This window comes from Anneissia japonica, unplaced genomic scaffold, assembly GCF_011630105.1.
Source record: "Anneissia japonica isolate Jap-2015-1 unplaced genomic scaffold, ASM1163010v1 scaffold284953_len930413_cov181, whole genome shotgun sequence".
NCBI lineage: Eukaryota > Metazoa > Echinodermata > Crinoidea > Comatulida > Comatulidae > Anneissia > Anneissia japonica.
The window spans coordinates 645932-664979 of record NW_022746987.1 but is presented as its reverse complement, the minus strand read 5'-3'; the positions used below and the strand labels follow the sequence as shown (position 1 = coordinate 664979).

Sequence of the window (19048 nt, the reverse complement as noted above, 5' to 3'; positions counted from 1 at the left end):
GGTATAATCATCATAAACCGGTTGAACTCTTATCGACCTCACTTGAGCTGTTTCAGGGCCAGATTTGGATGAAACCTCAAATTCCATCCTTTATGGAATATATCCATTATTGCCGCTTTTGAAGTGGCTGACATTATAAATCATGGTTCAACTATGGTTGAACACAAGGGTCCGGCTACTTCTAACAAACGAGCGCACATATTATGCAAATGAAGCTACGCACTTTATCGCAGCCAATCAAGTTGAAGAGCTTGAGACAAATACATTTTTCTCAACAATGACTAAAAATGACGTAAATTCATGAGAGCCATTTTAACGGGAAAAACAAAATAGCTCTATCATTGTGTCATTTGTAATTACCAATCGCTTCCAATAATCTAATTTCTACTTAAATCCCAGTCCCAGATACGGTACATACCGGTAGCAATTCAGCCTGCTGAAAATTACAACCCATAGAAAAACGTATAGTCTCTATCGGGATTTGAACCCAACTCTCTGATTACCATAAATTTTGAATGCTCTATCAATATCAAACTGAGCTACAAGACCACACACGTATTTTTTTTTTCTGAAGATAGGTTTATTGCATGCGGTAATATTTAGTACTAATCATTTTTACCTATTCATTCGAATAACACCCCGCTTTGGATAAACGCCACCCTCGAATATGCATCCCCTCTAGAGCCTCATTTGGAAATAAACGCCTCCCTCGAATAAATACCCAGACGATTTTCCTTAATAAACGCCCCACCCTCTAAATGACAAAATCTTATTAATTCTCAACACATTCTATTAATGTTCTACTTCAGTAGAATCACATTTTTTCTAACTTTGTTGGGATCAAAACGTCTTTAAATTCAATAACACATTTTGTAGGCAATTGCAGGTAGGCCTATGTGTTTTAGTTCTACATTTACAGTGAAATTAAGGGGCGTTTATTTAAGTATATACATATCTATTTTACACCAAAAAAATTAAAGCCTCAGTCAAATAAACGCCCCGTAAAAAAAAAAAAAAATAAAAAATAAAAAAAAAAATAAAAATAATAAAAAAAAAAAAAATAATAATAATAAAAATAATAATAATAATAATAATAATAATGAACGTCCACGGACGTCTATTCGAATAATACGAACATGATTTAGCGCCTGACAATGAAACAAGCATTATTATGTTTAAATTGACATTCCTGATGATGACATAAATATGTTTAAATATTGAATCCCGACACGATGGCGTGCATTTCGATACTTGGAGTATGTATTATACTATCTTATCTGAGATTAATCAGTGGACCTTTCGGTTTAGGCCTATGTTTGATTTCTTAATGGTTAATTTTATATCTGTATTAGGCCTAAAAAACCTATTAGGGCTAGTTGTTAACTTAAGTCTTATTAGCTCTATGTAAGTATAGGCCCCATAATGTTATATATGTATATATAAGCAAATTTTATTACCTCTTTTCAAGCTCTTTATATTCATTACGAACGCCTGGAGGGGAAATCAGAAACATATACAAGCGCCAAGGTTTAAAGAGTTTACGATCATGATTGAAAATATTAAATGGTTTAGGCCTACTGCTTAGCTTCACTTCAAGTATAGAGTAAAGGTTTGAGTAGAGTAAATGCTGAGTGCTTATGGTCAACAAATGTTCACTATTAGGAAGCAGGGTGGGGAGAGGTGGGTTGGCGATCAAGCCTTCGCTACCGGTACCGTACCTCTGCTGGTGTTGAGATCCACTAGCTCAGATTGAGCGCGAAAAGAAAAGAGTAGCCTGTCGAGCACTCAACTCAAGTACCTTGCCTCATATGGTGTATCCTGATCTTGCGATATCTGTCTGGATTAATGAAGAAACCTCCGAAAAACCACAATACAACGGGTTCAACCAGTTAAGGAAAATGAAATAAATAAATAAATTGTGCACTGCTATAATTTTTCACTAGTACATGGAAATAGAAAATTAATACTATTATTGTTACCACACTGGAAATGAGAATGTCCCCATAGGCCTATATTCCACAGATCGCGAAATGTTTTTCAACAGGATTATAAAATTTTGAATTGTACAACATGAGATATATTATCAGGGGCGGATTCAGAGCCGGGGGGGAAGCCCCGTCCCCCTTTTCGGAAAGTTAAAAAAAAAAAATAATAATAATTGATCGCCCAAAATGCCTGATGTTATTTTCGGGCATCTTGAAAACAAAAATTTCGGGCCCCCTAGGGTAGTGTTGTCTCTATCGGCCCTACTTCCCCCCCCCCCAACCTTTAGGGTTAATTTATATTGTTATACCTGCTTAATAGAATCAAATTTTTTCTGCCCAATGGTGGCTTAATAAATTTGGCGACATGGAGGTATCGAACTAAAGCGGACCTACAACCTCGGTCAGAAGTCCCGGAATAAAATCCCTGATGGGGCTTGTGAGGTGAGATTTACATTTAGGTGATGGCCAAAATTTAGACTTTAAATCGGCAATATAATATTTTTAGTCCTACTATACTACCTCGCCGTGGCGTCGGACGTTTGTCCGACGGTTGGTGGTGGTGGTGGGGGGGGGGGGGTTATATCTGTGTGGTGACGCTACTGCTGGTCCTGCCTACATTACGATCACAATCATAAATCATCGTAACTTTGAGCATGCCCGATGGGAGGTACGCGCTCGTCCTAAAAACGTTTATAGGCCTAGTTAACGTTACATAACAACGTTTCCCCCAAACAATCAAATATGTTTGTTCTTAAAAGCTAGAAGCGGGTCACGCGTTTTCAAGGTTGGTAGAATAATGGTTTAAAAGTAATAATAGAAATCTGAATAAATTACAAGTGATTGCACTTTTGCTATTTCATTTTAGCAAAACAATTCAACCGCAAAGAGGGTTGCTCCCATTCATTAAAAAAAAAAATAAATATATATACTGTATATATATATATTTCTTGCATCACAAACGAGTTTGCAAATCTAGGCCAAAACAAGGCCATACGGCGACCCGGCCTCGTTGTATGACATAATGCATAATATTGTGCAGTTTATATGAATGTGTCATTAATGATACAGAACAGCAAAGAGTAGAACATTATAATCGATATTGCCAGCAAGCCAAATACGATTCATGCTTATTTATTCAAGATGGCCTTCAACTTAGTTTTATTCATGATATTTGGCTCGGGTTGAACATTTGGAATTCAGTATATATTTGAAAATGGATCCTTATCCACTGGTGGTAACCCTGAAATGCGGTAGGCCTACAATAATTATACCGCATTGTAAGTCTCGCTGACTAGGATGCATATGTTTTTTTTTTGCCTTAAATAATGATGCTGTTTGTTTTCCGCGTGACAGGTCAATGTAATTGGCTTGTCTGTAATTTCCAGGATGTCATTCACAATTAATGTTTCGATTATGCGACGAGTATTCATTTTTGTATCTATGAAATCATATGTTGTTGATAAGATTATGGGTGAATGTAATTCAATGCTATCGAAAAAAAATAACTCATCCGGTTTAAACATGACGTTAATGAGATGAGCCCAGGACATTTATTTGGGTAGTCGACCAACCACCCCCAGGTATAACTCCCTCAGAGTACCCCAGTCCAAATGGGCCCCGGAGTGTGTGTGAAGTAAATTCTACTATTTATAGTCACACATTATAATTATATGCTTTTAACAATACTGACATTGGGTATGTACCTTTAATACAATCTTTTCAGTCTTAATAGTCATAATAATGTTCTTAGATTAGCGAACTCTACTGAACTTTCATTCGCCCAAATACGTTTTTACTCGCCGGGGCCCACAACTCGTCGTTACGCAACTGACTTTTTTTTCTGACACACCAGCTCGGAACCCTCATATAGTGCCATTTGAGCTCAGTCCCACATGGGTTGTCTGTGGTGCTTGGTTGTGTTTAAAACCAACAGAAAATATCTCTAATGTAGCTTAAGAACTATAAATGCCAGAATTTTCATGGTAATGCTACTAGGCCTATTGACGGCAAATAATTATGATTGACAAAACGCTGGTAAAAAGTCTCCATCAATCAAAAACCACGAAACGAAACGAATATATTGTCATCGATTGTTAATATCTATGGATTTCGTTTCCGTTGGCCTACGTGTGTTCCGAACCTGCTTCGTTCTATGTGTTTAATTTTATAGTTTTTTGACAATTGACTCATGGTGTTCAGATTTAGGCTCCATCCTTTTCCTGATCTTAATGACCTTCCAATTCATTGCTTTTTATACCCTGTAAAACATTGATTTCAATCAATCAATCAATCGATCAATCAATCAATCAATCAACAATCAATCAACCAATCAATTACGTTTATTTCAATGTCTATCAATTGGAACATGGAGGAAAAAATTACCTCCGTGACAACAAGAGCACTGAAAGACTGGACCATGCCTATATAACATTAAGGCTGGATTCATATAGTGTAATGCCATCTTGCACGGTTTACCACAATCTGACATTGCAAAATTGCAAGTGGTACAGAATACTTTATCGCAAGAACCAAGTCTTAAGTCTTTTGTCCACATCACACCAGTCCTCAAAGTCCTTCACTTTCTTCCTGCAAATCAGAGAATTAAATTGAAGATCTTGCTGACTTAACTTACAAACCCCTGATACTCAAAATCTCCACCCTACATAGATGAACTGCCTACACCTTATTGCCTGCCAAGGCAAGAAAAAGATCTTCAACACTAAATAAACTCAATATTCCTAAAATGTAAAACTGGTAAATAACATTCCTGTTTTCATCAGCTTACTTATGGCATGACAGGGGATAAAAAAAAAATCACCTTCAGTTGAAATATTTAAGAAGTCCATTAAAAAACTGATTTTCACGACATTTTTTCTCCTCTTGTTTAAAAAGTCGAAATTCGTTTATTGGTTTTGAACAACTATTGATAATATAAATCATACAGTACAGTACCGTATTTAGCTATAACACAGGCCCAAATCTGTTCTTTATCATTAATTTTCGCATTCATGACTGACTGTTGTTCCAGCTTATTAGTATTTTTCATCTTTTTCATTAGTAGGCCTACATGAGAATTTTGATGACTTGTTTTATTACTGTAAAATATTATTGTTTAGGCCTATATGTTTTGCATTTTTGTTTTCTCCATGGTCAAATGTGTAACCTATTGCGTTTTATATATTAAAATAGTTACTTGTTGCGTTTATTCTTAAAGAGATCATAATAATAATTTTGATGCATTAAAGCATTATTATTGACAGTATATTTTAAAGAAACAATACATTAAAATTTCAATGTACTCCAACGGTTCTAATAATAATCTTTATTTGAATCTTCAATTTTACTACAGTAACACACGATGACGGTGCGTTCACAAACAAAACAGACAATATAACACCATACAAAAAATATAAAAACAATTATATGTCGAGAGTATATGAAAAACATTGTGTAAAAAACGACTTTAAAATAATTTAAAATAAAAACCATTTTAAAGCTTGTTAAAACTTCTCTGTACTTCACTTGGTCTGTGTTTGAAACAGTCTGCTTCAAAATCATCTAAGGGAATAGTAGTTGATTAATGTTTGATTAGTATTGAAAGCCTAACTTACAAAACAATCATTTGTTGACTTCCCTTGTGTTGTTATGAGGCGCCAAGTGTAAATTTATTATTAAACACAATTATTTATACATACATACGGTATTATTTGACATGTTAAATAATGAATTATATATAAATAATTGTGTTGAACAATAAATTCACACTTGGCGCCTAATAGGCCTACGTTCTTGTGGGTTTGACTTTAATGGACCTTTCCGACGTGCCAATCAAATTTTAGAACTGGCCAATCAGAAGAGGTCCACGAATACGCGCCTGTTCCACAAACGCAAGTCTTTACGTACGTTATGTGGTACCTCAACAACCAAGGGACCAGTTCGGATGGAACATTTAGCCGTTGAGCTCTGTTTAAAAAAAAAATCGCAAAAGTGAGGGTAACCTCCACTTTTGCGATTTTGTTTTGTAAACATCGCAAAAGTGGGGGATAACCTCGGAAGCTTAGGCCTCTACTGACCAGTTCGCTTCTTGTCATTTCGTGAATTTGTACATTTGTTATTAAAGGGAATGTCGTTTATAATCACAGTTCGCTATTGAAAATTCTTGGCGTATGTGCCTACCAGTTAACAATATTAATCCGGTCAAATTGCCGCTTAACACTGTGACATGTTGTCCCTAGCACAAAATCGTTTATTAATTCAAACTCAACTTCGCACACAATCTCAACAAACTTAAAAATTCTTTCAATATTTGAAGAAAATAAGCTGTCGAACCTTAGACTACTATTCACAGCACTTAGGGTATTGGTTGATGTCATCTTTTAATTCCACATTAAATACCTCAGACAACACAAACAAACAAAACACAAAACAGAAAACAAAGAAACAAACAAACAAAAACAAAAAAGAAAAAAAGAGATGAACATACCATCCAGGTAATAGGCTTGAGAGTTCCGTTATAGCCGATCCACCGGTTGCGTTAACAGCACACAGTGGCAGTGAACAACATTTCCTTACGAGACTTTTTTTATACCTTGTTTAGCGAACCCGCCGCCCGCCAATATTGATGATTTCGTATGAAAATAAAATGCTGTTTTTTGGCCAATTAGCAAAAAATTTAAATTTCATGGAAAAAAAATGTTTTTCTTTATTTTGATTACGCCCGTTGCTGCCTTGAAATCTCCAAAAAATAAGATATATTTCTTCCTAACTTTAAAGCATTTAACAATCCCATTACTACACTGTTTACATTTAACAATAAACATTTATTTTTTTTAATTTTCTCCTGTCTGGATGTTTTGGGCAAAACTTTTTGCTAAATAAGAAAACAAAATTTTGTCTTTATTTAAAAAAAAAAAAAATGTTTTTCTTTATATTCATTACGCCCGTTGCTGCCTTGAAATCTCCTAAAAACAAAAATATATTTCTTCCTAACTTTAAAGCATTTAACAATCCCATTACCACACTGTTTACATTTAACAATAAACATTTATTTGTTATTTTCTCCTGTCTGGATGTTTTTGGCAAAACTCTTTGCTAAATAAGACAACAAAATTTTGTCTTTTTTTTTCCGCCCTCTTCTGACGATCTTTAGTAATAGGCTTGAGAGTTCCGTTATAGCCGATCCACCGGTTGCGTTAACAGCACACAGTGGCAGTGAACAACATTTCCTTACGAGACTTTTTTTATACCTTGTTTAGCGAACCCGCCGCCCGCCAATATTGATGATTTCGTATGAAAATAAAATGCTGTTTTTTTAGCCAATTAGCAAAAAAATTAAATTTCATGGGGAAAAAAATGTTTTTCTTTATTTTGATTACGCCCTTGCTGCCTTGAAATCTCCAAAAAATAAGATATATTTCTTCCTAACTTTAAAGCATTTAACAATCCCATTACTACACTGTTTACATTTAACAATAAACATTTATTTTTTTTAATTTTCTCCTGTCTGGATGTTTTGGGCAAAACTTTTTGCTAAATAAGAAAACAAAATTTTGTCTTTATTTAAAAAAAAAAATGTTTTTCTTTATATTCATTACGCCCGTTGCTGCCTTGAAATCTCCTAAAAATAAAATATATTTCTTCCTAACTTTAAAGCATTTAACAATCCCATTACCACACTGTTTACATTTAACAATAAACATTTATTTGTTATTTTCTCCTGTCTGGATGTTTTTGGCAAAACTCTTTGCTAAATAAGACAACAAAATTTTGTCTTTTTTTTTCCGCCCTCTTCTGACGATCTTTAAAAAAAAAAAAAAATACGTTCGAGCAATAAGGTATACATAAATTCACACCTAACATTGTTCACACTATACGGTATCGAGTTTTGACGCAAACGTAAGAAACATAGGCCTACACCTTTGATTATCAGTGTGAACCATCTAAAATTGGATAAGTACTAATGCAATATAAACTCATCTAGGCCTATAGTAGGTGGTGGCAAGTCACCATCATACGCATGTAAATTTTCGACGGAACTAACGTTTTCGCAATGAGGCCTGTTTTACCACTAGGCAAATTTATTCGCGCGAATCGTAAGCGTCGGTTTATGAGCATGCGCATTCACATTTCTATAGGAGTTTTTGCGAAGCGAAAAAATGCGCAACCAATCAGAGCTAAGGAAGCGAACCGACGATTTGATTCGCTCGAATAAATTCGTCTAGTGGCCGGCTTAAAGCCGGCTTTCCACTAGGCGAATTTGTTTGCGCGAATAGAAAGCGTCGTTCATGCGCCAGCGGGAACCGCCATCCCCCTCGTCCGGCACCACGAAGAGGTCGTCGGATTAAAAATAAAAAAATACTAATTTTCCTATACAAATAACGATATTTTGATTGCAAATCCTAATGCTGTGGTCTAAAAAGCACAAGATGGGCCATAATAAGCCATTATTTATTCCGGGACCAGGACCGAGGCATTAGTCGGCCCTTGGTTTGGACCCTCCTTACCCCTGGGACATCCTGTCGGCAAAATTCTGGAGCCACCGCTGTGTGTACACGTGTGTGACTGTTGCCCATAAATGATTGAAAACGAACGCGTGTTTATGAAAGCACATGTACGGTAACGTGTTGCTATTATTAACCCCACGTGAAGTATCGGTTGTACACGCCACATGCGATGTTGCCATTATCAGAACATGTGAGGCTAGTGAGTGCGTGTTATGCGTTGCCGTTATTAGTGGGTGTGACGCTAGTGTATCCAATGTAAGTGCGCGTGACGCTAGTGTTGCCGATATTCAGCGAGTCTATACTAATGTTGCAATTATTAGCGAGTCTTATACTAGTGTTGTCGTTATTAGCGCATGTGAGGCTATAAAGTGTTATTATTAGCGCGTGTGTCGCTAGTGTTGTCGACATTTAGCGAATCATGCTAGTGTTGCCATTATTAGCGCGTACGATGCTGGCTATAAGTGTGTTGGGATTATGAGCAGTAGCGCAGGCCTACATATAATAGGGTTGGTATAAAGAAAGAGCATAAAACTGTAAGAGGTCCGACTGCCGGGGATTCTTTGGAACGCAATCATATTTCAAAAAGTACTACAGTACCCAAAAGGGGCGTGGCCTTTAAAAGAACGTAAAGTGCGTTCATATTGAACGCGTGCTGTGCGTCTATAGAATGTATGCTGGAATTCGAAACGCAGCACGCGTTCGATACGAACGCCTTTTACGTTCTTATGAAGGACACGCCCCTTCGTGGGAGTACTTTTTAATCTTCCCTTGCCTGTATACAAAATAAGTCGGACCTCTTGCAGTTTTATACTCTTTGGTATAAACATGTTTTAATGCTTGTATTAGGGACTTTTAGATTTGCACGTCGACATAGTGGACTGCTACGTGATGAGGTCATTTTAAGGCACTGCGCATGCGTTACGTCGTCTCCCTCGTCCACTACCAAAATCGAGAACGTGTTCACCTCATTTTTCCTGTCGTCCTAATTCTAGGACGCCTTGCAAACTTGTGAAGTTTAAAGATGGAAGATGAAAATATAGTGGCACATTGTGCTGTAAGCTAGTGTAAGCGCGTTAAGACAAATATTGTATGTGGTAGCGTAGTAGGGCATCTCACTTGGCACCTCATTAGAAACTCATTTACACATAAATGTCCATCAAAATACAATGTTCTGTTTTGTGTGTTTGTGTGAAAAAAGTGAATAAAATACTGTAAAAATAGCATAGGTTGAACTTGATGATTCATCAGTATAAAAAATGTGAAAAATCTGAGCAACATAATTATGTAAATCATCATCATTACACTCCCATCAACACCACTTAGAATACTCAACCAACATTTGATAAAATTCGCTAAAAAATAAACTTCCTACAACACAAGTACTTTTGTTTATGATTTATTTTTATTTTTTTCTCAAATAAAAGATGTTCTATACAACTTCAATAATGTAATTCTTTTCTCTCGCTCATTACTTTATCAATCACATTCTCAAATTGTTTCTATATTATATAATGCACAGAGTAAAACACCCAAACCATAATCTGGGCCAGCCATTACTTTATACAACTTTCTTTGTACAGTGTACAGTCGATCTAGTTTCCTCAAAGTATAACACAACAATTAAACAACACACGGACCTACGGTTTAAATTAACTGCACAGAAAGAAAATGACACGCCAAAGCTAGTTCGCTTTAATTTAAATAGAACACACACACACAACAAAAATGAACCAGCTGTCACGACGAATAATAAGTCTTAATAAAATAAGAAGGGCTTTATACCTTATATATAGACAAGCTTTCCATAAGATTCATCAATTAAAACATACGAGTTGGGGGGAAATTAAAAGGCTTCAACAGAGGTACACGCAACTATTTTCAATTTTTCTTTCTGATTATTATTGTATATTTTAGCAGGAAACATTCTTAGCCCTAGTCTGGGAAAAAAAAAACCCTTTTAAAAAGTTTACAAAATTTAAGTAATGTTTTGAACAGAATAAACTGTCAGAAACATGACTAGATATTAAAATATTTCAAATTTACTGGTTTGTTGTTCAGAAATTGCCTTTTTTTTAAGGAAAGGATTTCTGTGACTTCAATAAATATTTTCTCCATCTTCTGTTTACAATATCTCCACAGCACCCATTTCAGATCAATATTTTAAAGTAAATTAATGTTATTAGTCTTAATTGTGGTGGAATGATGGGGGCGGATGTAATGTCTGTTTGAAATACATAAATTAATTTTACCGTCATTTGCCATACAGATATACTCGCCAAACAGACAAACAAAATTATTATCCTAGTTGGATTAATTGCCATTGATTTTTACTAATTTTAGAACTCTTCGGCATTGACAATATTGGCATCCAGAAAAAACAACTACAGGGGTTAGTTTGACCTAATTTAAAAGTAAACAAAATGTTTATATTCCAAGGTTGCTAAAGCAAACAAAAATTGTTTTTGGAGATTTTAATATAATTTTTATTTCTTCTTAAATCATTTGAAACAAATGTTTACTATAGATTTCAAGTCTAACAAAAACAACATATGTACCAATTTTGAAATTTGTTAATGCCAACATAGTGTGAACATAATATATAAAGGAAATTAAGTATAAGTTAAAATCTTTGTTTTTTCTGTTATATCATCTGGTAAACAGAAACATTACATATGAATTTGGAAATTTAGTAAAAATTATAGTAGTTTCAGGATTTGTGGTAAAATATTATTTTATTTAGATTTTCAAATTAAATATTGCTTTAAAATGTTGCATGGCATTAAATTTCTATTCTTCAAAATGAATTTTAAACTTTAAAAATATAAAACGTTTTGATTCAGTTGACAATCAACAAAAACGTCACATATCCCCATAATATTATTTCAGTTGGTTGTATTTCAGTGCTGGCGGTGTATATTCCACTTAAGGAAAGGGTTTGGATGGGAATAAGCATAATTATCAATTGAATAAAACTCAACAAAAATCTTAATAAAAACATAAACATTCTGTAGAGAAGATTTCTAATGTCTATTAATATACTGCACCAATTTACAATAATTTGGTGTTGTAGTTTATGTTTCAAGACTGTTTAGACATTTAAATCATGCATATTCTCCTAGTCTCAATTTCACAATAAACTATTATTAACAGAGAACCATTGGAAATTTGTGGATAAAAAATGTACCCATAATAACAAAAACATATTCTCCTGGATTTAACAATACATAGATTTGACAACAAACTTTAACAAAGGTGCTTGGCTTAAAACTTTGTAGTTTAATTTATCTAAACAAAATTATTTCCACCACAGAAGGGAAGAATGGAGGCAAACAATTTAAATATCCATTTTATCTTTGTACAACTCGAACACTTCTTGTTATAGCTATATACACGAACAAGAATGAGACGATATCTTTAAAACTCGCTTTTGCCCCTCTCCATCTAAATTTTCTCTCCTATTTTTTTCATCTCTAGAAGATTTTATTTAGGAACTTCCATCAAGACTGGAGAGATATTAAAGGTAACTTGATTGATATTCTTTCTTTGTACAATTATAAATATTAATGCAAACAAGCTGGAAAGTTTTTTTTTTCTCTTTCCATTTAAAACACCAGGCCAAGAACAAAAACACCATTAACCCTACTATCTTGGCAAACTCTGGGCCATGGTATTGCTCAACAAGATCTAGCAATCTAGATACGAGTTGTATTAGCAGACAAATGCTGGTTCGCAAACCCACGGCTCAGAGAACATCAGTCTTCAGATCAACCAATCTAAAGAGGTAAATCAAAGGATTGGTTGGTACGAAGTCTATGCATCCACTCCCGGAAGTCATGAACAGTAACTGAGCAGATATTATGCTTTTCTAAGATCACCAGTAAAGAGTGGAGATATCATGACCATCATCTACCCTTGTAGCATCTGAGTTAACAAGTCCTCCATTGCGACATTGCCTATGATGTCACGAAAGAATAGCTGCGTGACCACTTGGGCTTTGATGTTGCGTAGTGGTGGCAGACTGAGTAAGATACGAGCAAAGCGGAGTTGATCATACGGATGTTTTGCAGCCACATACTCATTCAAGTGTAGTTGAACGCTGCTCTGCAATCTCTCCACTAACATTGGATTCTCCAGGCCTGGTACATCTGCAAAAACAAAAACATTGATCATTTAACATTTATACCAACCATTTTAATAGTTTTCAAAAATGATGATTTAATTAGCACAAAATAAATATTATACCATCGTCACCAAACACTGTCAAATAACATTATTAACCATTATTCCCCTCCCAACATACAGTATCATGAAATGTGAAGAGCATTACAAAACAAGTAGTCAACAGGTTATCTGTCTAGCTGTTTAAAATTTAACAGCAGATTTTTTTTTTCAATAGATTTGAATTATATTTCGAGGAAATATGAGTGGACTAATTATTGTTAAAGTTATCTTTACAAACATCTGAAGTACTGTATTTTAACAATGCATTCATCATAACATAACAAGTTTTTTGCACCTGATTTTTAAATGAATGAAATGATTAACTAATGAATGGTTATCAAATATTAATCAATGTTAATCAATATGGATTTGGATTACAGTACATGGAATTAATCACCCGATTGAAGGACAAGCACTATTGGTCAACAAAAGGAAAGCCTGTATGATTCATCCAATCGCCAACCAGAATATATATTTAATGTAGCATACAGATTCTTTATCGCTAGTTTTTTTTTTTTTTTTTTTTAACAAAGCTTGTGAAGGCTGTTTGCAATCCAACCAAGGTCGCTTAAAAACAACATTAAATTGCTAGAGCACACTGACAGAATCATAAAGGCGAAAACTAATTCTTGTTGCCACTGAGTTTGGTTCAAGGACCCCGTCATTAACAGGCGTTATACATACAGCACAGATCGATCAACATTTCTTATGATGAAGGCCACACAATTTATTAACGCATCACAGACATTGAAACCAAACGACGTTTCATTCGCAATGTGCAAGTCTTTCAAAAGGCAGCGTTAAATTATATTTTTATATTTAGAATTGTAGTTAAAATTTAAAAAAAAAAAGTGCATGTATTTAATGCCGGAGAAAAATTACTGATGAAAATTGTGACAGATGAATTGACGACAGCACAAGTTAATTTAAATACGTGCCAACTGATGCACAATAACTTGGCCAATGAGGTGTGACAAGAGCTTTGTAGGATGCGAATCTGGAGCGTACAGCTACCGCCAATAGGGCTATGAACCTGCTGGAAGGAGGCCATTCACCCTTGCTATTCTTCCACAACGAAGGCTAGCTGCTTTGTCTGAGGCAATTCTCAACCGGAATTAGGAACAAAACTGAACCATTGTTCAAAAATTATTGTCACAGCATTTACTATTGTGTGCTGATAATTCTAACATCTATTTTGGGCCAAGTTCTTAATAGCTTATATAGTTAGAGACAGGTACTGTATTCATTGGTTTACATAATAGAAAAGGATAACACTATTGATATATAGGTAGAAGTCTATAAATAAGCCAATGATCACATTACAAAAACTGTTCATTTACGTCATACACAAATCTCTTTGAATATTAAAATAACATGTTGTGATAAACAGCATATTTTTTTTTTATAGTATTAATACCAGTATTTATTACCAATCTAATTACAATTCTGAATTCATAAATAAAAATTGATGAGCATTAAAACAAATTTTTAGTAAAAAAGTATTTCACTGAAAAAAAAAAAGGATTTGAATTGAAATTCAATCGCATCTATATTTCGAAACCTTTAGACTTTAAATTATTTATCTGCACCTTCAGCCACAACACCACTACTTGTACATTTAAATTTGCAATATCAAAAAATTAAAAAAAAAAGTAAAATATCTAATACAGTATTTAAAATAAAATCATTTAAAAATAATATCAATATGATAGATTTTTATGCAGCACATTACAAGGCGATTAGCAATCAAGAACCGTACTTTATATTATATACAGTAATTGGTTGATACCTTGCCGATTGTTGTCAATGCTATCTAAAGAAATGAATGTTCAACAGTAAAAAGAAAAGGGTCAACAGACAAAATGTAACTGTACCTACTTGACAACGATTGCTTGAAACAAAAGATCATAGGCTATTGCACAAGATGTTTTTTTGACTCTTCTAGTAAAAGTTTTAATTTACTCTCTGCTGCCGAAGAGCAGAACCCACAGCCGTTCCGACAACATGACTGCGAGTTGAAATAAGTGTCCGTGAGTAGTCGGTATAGAATTGTACTTTTTGAGTCAATTTTGGGACACTGACAAGTCCCGTGCAGTTTGTATATTTCTGTAGTTTGCATCCTTAGCTGTTTTTCTAGCTTAGATGATCTATGAAATTGTACAACCGACATATGAATAGGCCCTTTTTCCGTCGTTGCTGCAGACATTTTAACAGTTTATGCAATTTTCAATTTGACCAAGATACCGGTAAGAATTTCCACGTAGTTCTTCGCTTGATGCTCGATACCAACTCAGAATTTGATGAAAACTTGTGTTTCCAAAAGTAAAAAGTGCCAAATTCCACCAAAAAAACTCCAAACTAAAAGATGCCTTTCAGGTTCCTCTATCTTCTCCCCACTTTCAGGAGACAAAATCCAGCAATGCTTAGAGCTCCCTCACTATAATATTGATTCAGTTAAAAGGCCAACGACTTCTATTACGATTAACTGTCATGCATCTATGTTCACAAGTCTACTGACGATACCTATGAGCGAGAGCGCTATTACTTTACTCCTCTCTCTCTGAATATCCACCACCGAGTGTCCTTGCTACTTTTGTACTCAAGCCAGATCATCTGCTGTTTTATAAGCTAGCATTGGGTGACATGTATGACCTCATATGACTGACGACCTTGGAATATATTATGCAAATCAGTCAGGGGAAGTCTATCACAAAAGGCTTCTGTGTGGCTGACTGGCTAATGAGTAGGCAGTGTCATAGAGTGACTGACTCCACTGCATAATACCATAATACATGACTTAAGGAAAAGTCCCTAAAAAATACAAGGCTGCACAGAATGATTCTGAGTTACTGCTGTACATAGGTTAGTAGTAGTAAAGTTTCTGCGGAACTATAATTATTGTCTTCTTCTTCATGAATGGAACACGGACGTCATAAAATAGTTTTAAAATAAATTTTACTAAAAACATCGCATGATGTTTATTTTTATCTCCATAATCATACTAGTGGTATAAAAAATATGTTCCACTTCAATTTCTTACTGTTCAGTTTTTTTCAAATTTTCTAAGTAAGAGTGCTAAAAAAAAATTACAATAGAGTATTTAGAAATGAAAAAATACACAAACAATTTTTATCTGCCGAAACTGACTTTAGAAAATTATTATCACTTGTTATTATTAATATATTATTAGAGTTATTGTTCTGAATTTTAATTAATTTGATCGTGAAACATCTAAAAATCTCTTCGAAAGGCTTTTTTTTTATCAACAAAGAAAAAAATATACAAGTACTGGTAGGCTTTTGAATATCAATTATTATAATTTTTCATATTACCTGTATATAATGTTATTAATATATCATATTAAATTTAAAAACAAATAGAATATATAACATAAGAAATGTAAGAAAAAAATTTAATAAATAACATATGGTTAGTTTGTTATTTAGATTATAAATAATTCAATTTAAACATACTAAACATTATATTGTATTTGATAAGAAACTTGGAATAAAATCCAATTATGCCAATAAACTCCTCCTATTTATTAAATATGAATATTCCGCAAATAATATGAGACTGAAATGACAGTCATCAAGGTAATGACATGTCTGTGTTTTTAGAGTCAAGTCCAGCCAATTAAAAACTTTGTTTTACACTAGGCAGGGATCCTTGAGCCACTTACTACAAGGTAAACACTAATTGGTCACTCAATTACTGAGGTCAAATCTTCACCAAAGGTCGAAAATGTTAACTAATATGCTTCTACTATTCCTGAAATGAACATTTGTTCTAGTTTGGACCATGGAGCTATTTTATAGCTCCATGTTTGGACTAGGTTTGGAAAATGATGTCTTTTTACATTCTTACACACAACTGTACTTAGAACCAACTATTTCAAACTAGATTGGCTACATTATGCAGTCAAACTTTTCATCTAGTCTATAGCAAAATAGAAAGATTTACCGCAATTATTCTATATATATATTTTTGGAATCCATGTTTGCTACATTGCAACAGAAAACAGTATGTTTAAGTAAGTTTATTATAGCTGAAAGAAATTTAAAAAAAATTAAATTATAGTGTTGAAATGCTCTTAAATATGATCAAATATGTTATCAAATATAGTTGTTTTTTAAATAATCGTATTTACTATAATTCTGTATTTTATTGCTAAAACCAGAAAAATGTTTTTATTTATTAGGGAGCGTCGTTCATACATAGTAATTTTGCCCTCGTTTGATAATTCTTGATTTTTTTTCCTATGTATTTTTTTGGGTTGACATAAGTCATATCAAACCAAACTGATTCACATTTAAAAAAAATGAAAAATCCTAATATTATCTTATCACTGTAAAGAAACGTAACAAAATACTAATGGGTCCTGGCTTACAAAAGGCATGCTAACCTACCTAGCCATAGGTTGGCAGATCAGACAAACTAGGCTGAGCCCAACTAGCCTTCAAGATCCATGGAGGAAAGTCTACGTATCCAACTACTCAATATTGTTGGAATATAATCACATATTGCATGTCTTTCTTTTTCAAGAGAGAGAAAACCTTGAAGAACTGAAAAGGTCATTAAAAGACACCTCAGAAGTCGGGAAAGCTCATTTTCGGCCATCTAGGAATCAAAATTTTCCAGGACCCCCCTTTCCTTTTTGGGAACTTTCTGAACCCCCTCTTTGAAATCTTGGATCCGCCCCTGCTTATTACGAAAGTATTAAAAATATTAAATTAATTTAGTTTACTTTTTGTTTTTCTTTTTCAATTAATTAAACTTAGCTCAACACAAATAGCCTTTAATCAAATAATTTTTTTTCTGGAATACATTGGAGCCCAGCTTATGTTCATCAATTACAAATAATTTTAAAAATTAAACACTACCAAAATAATTGATGGACGATCTTGTGAATTCACGGACAAATATGTTTTCAAACAACAATCATAGGAATAATTCCGTAAAATACCTCTATTTTGAGAAGAAAAAAGTCTGATTTTTAAAATTCTGTCTTGCAATTGGTCAGTTTTCTTAACAGCCATCTTGCGTTGGACTACAACTCAGAGTAGGATAAGTTGGATTAAAAATACAGTACAGGCGATATATATTGATGACTTTGATATAAATATTTAGTAATCTAATTAGATGAGTATAAGTTATACTAATCCCAAAGTTCAAGGATTGAGCACTTAAAAGGCCAATACAAATGCAGATCAAAATTTTTAGACTAATAATATGTGGAAAACATGTCCTCTAATATTTGGTTAGTACACTAAGTTGTAATTGCTTATTATTTAACGATTTAAAAGAATATATTTTAAAAACAAATATGTGTTCTTCAAAAAACACCTACACCTAACACCTATTCTAGTCAGTTGAAAAAGAATTGTTACAATTTGAAAAGTCCAAAAAAGTACTCCGTTTTTTATCCAATGGTTTTTTTACAAAAAAAGAAATCAATAACTTGTAAATATAATGTGAACAACTTGTTATAAAGACAGTATGAAAATGGTTATGTAATATAAAGCTGGCTAGGATATGAAATTTGTAGATGGGAAAAAATAGAGTTACATAATATATTTGTAGCAACAATATTTTTAATGGTTTTTAGTTAATTTTTTAGTTAATGTACAATTAAACCACTGACTGATTATTCAATTGTCTTATAAATATACTGTATACTTTAAAAATGTTACTTTTTTCAAAATTTCCCAACAAATAAAAAAAAAAGGTTTTGGATATAATTGTCAAAGAATATTAAAAGTAATATAATACAAAAGGGACAATGTAAATATAGAAATAAAGAGGAACAAATACATATTGATAAAGTTACATATTAGGATTTCAACACTATAGATATAATACCTCCATGGTTGAATGGCAAGGAAAGTGTATAAAGGCTCAAACACCACAACAAAAGAAAACATAACAAAAGGAAGATAAATACAGGCTGTGTTCACACACACGGCGTAAGACTGGCGTGGCTTACGCCAGGCGTAAGCTAACCCACGGATTAAAATTCCAAAGTGTTCACACAAACGGCGTTCGTTAAACTAGCAGTAATATAGGCCTATGTGGAGTGGAATAGTTTTCAGTTTTAAATAATGTACGGTACGTGTTAACAGTAGTAAAATTAACAGTGCATCATGAAAACTTTTAAATCTGTGAATTGTAACTTATATGATTATTGTAATTTAAATGAACAATTTTACTTTTGATTTTTCAGCTAGCATTGTTGATGTTGCATGTTTTAATAGACAGTCTAAATGGTTAAAATATCTTACAAAACACAATCAATAAATCATATACATTATAACTAAGTAAAATGCAATAGAAAAGGAA

General features: G+C 33.6%; 1 protein-coding gene across 1 annotated transcript; it reads right to left on the bottom strand.

The window, feature by feature from the left end:
- Positions 1-9868: 9868 nt before the first annotated feature.
- Positions 9869-12636, bottom strand: LOC117120350 (nuclear receptor subfamily 0 group B member 1-like; the record flags this gene model as incomplete). The annotated part of the gene is given in 1 exon segment (XM_033265377.1): positions 9869-12636. A coding segment is annotated over 1 exon segment (242 nt), but the record flags the coding sequence as incomplete, so codon positions are not given.
- Positions 12637-19048: the final 6412 nt, after the last annotated feature.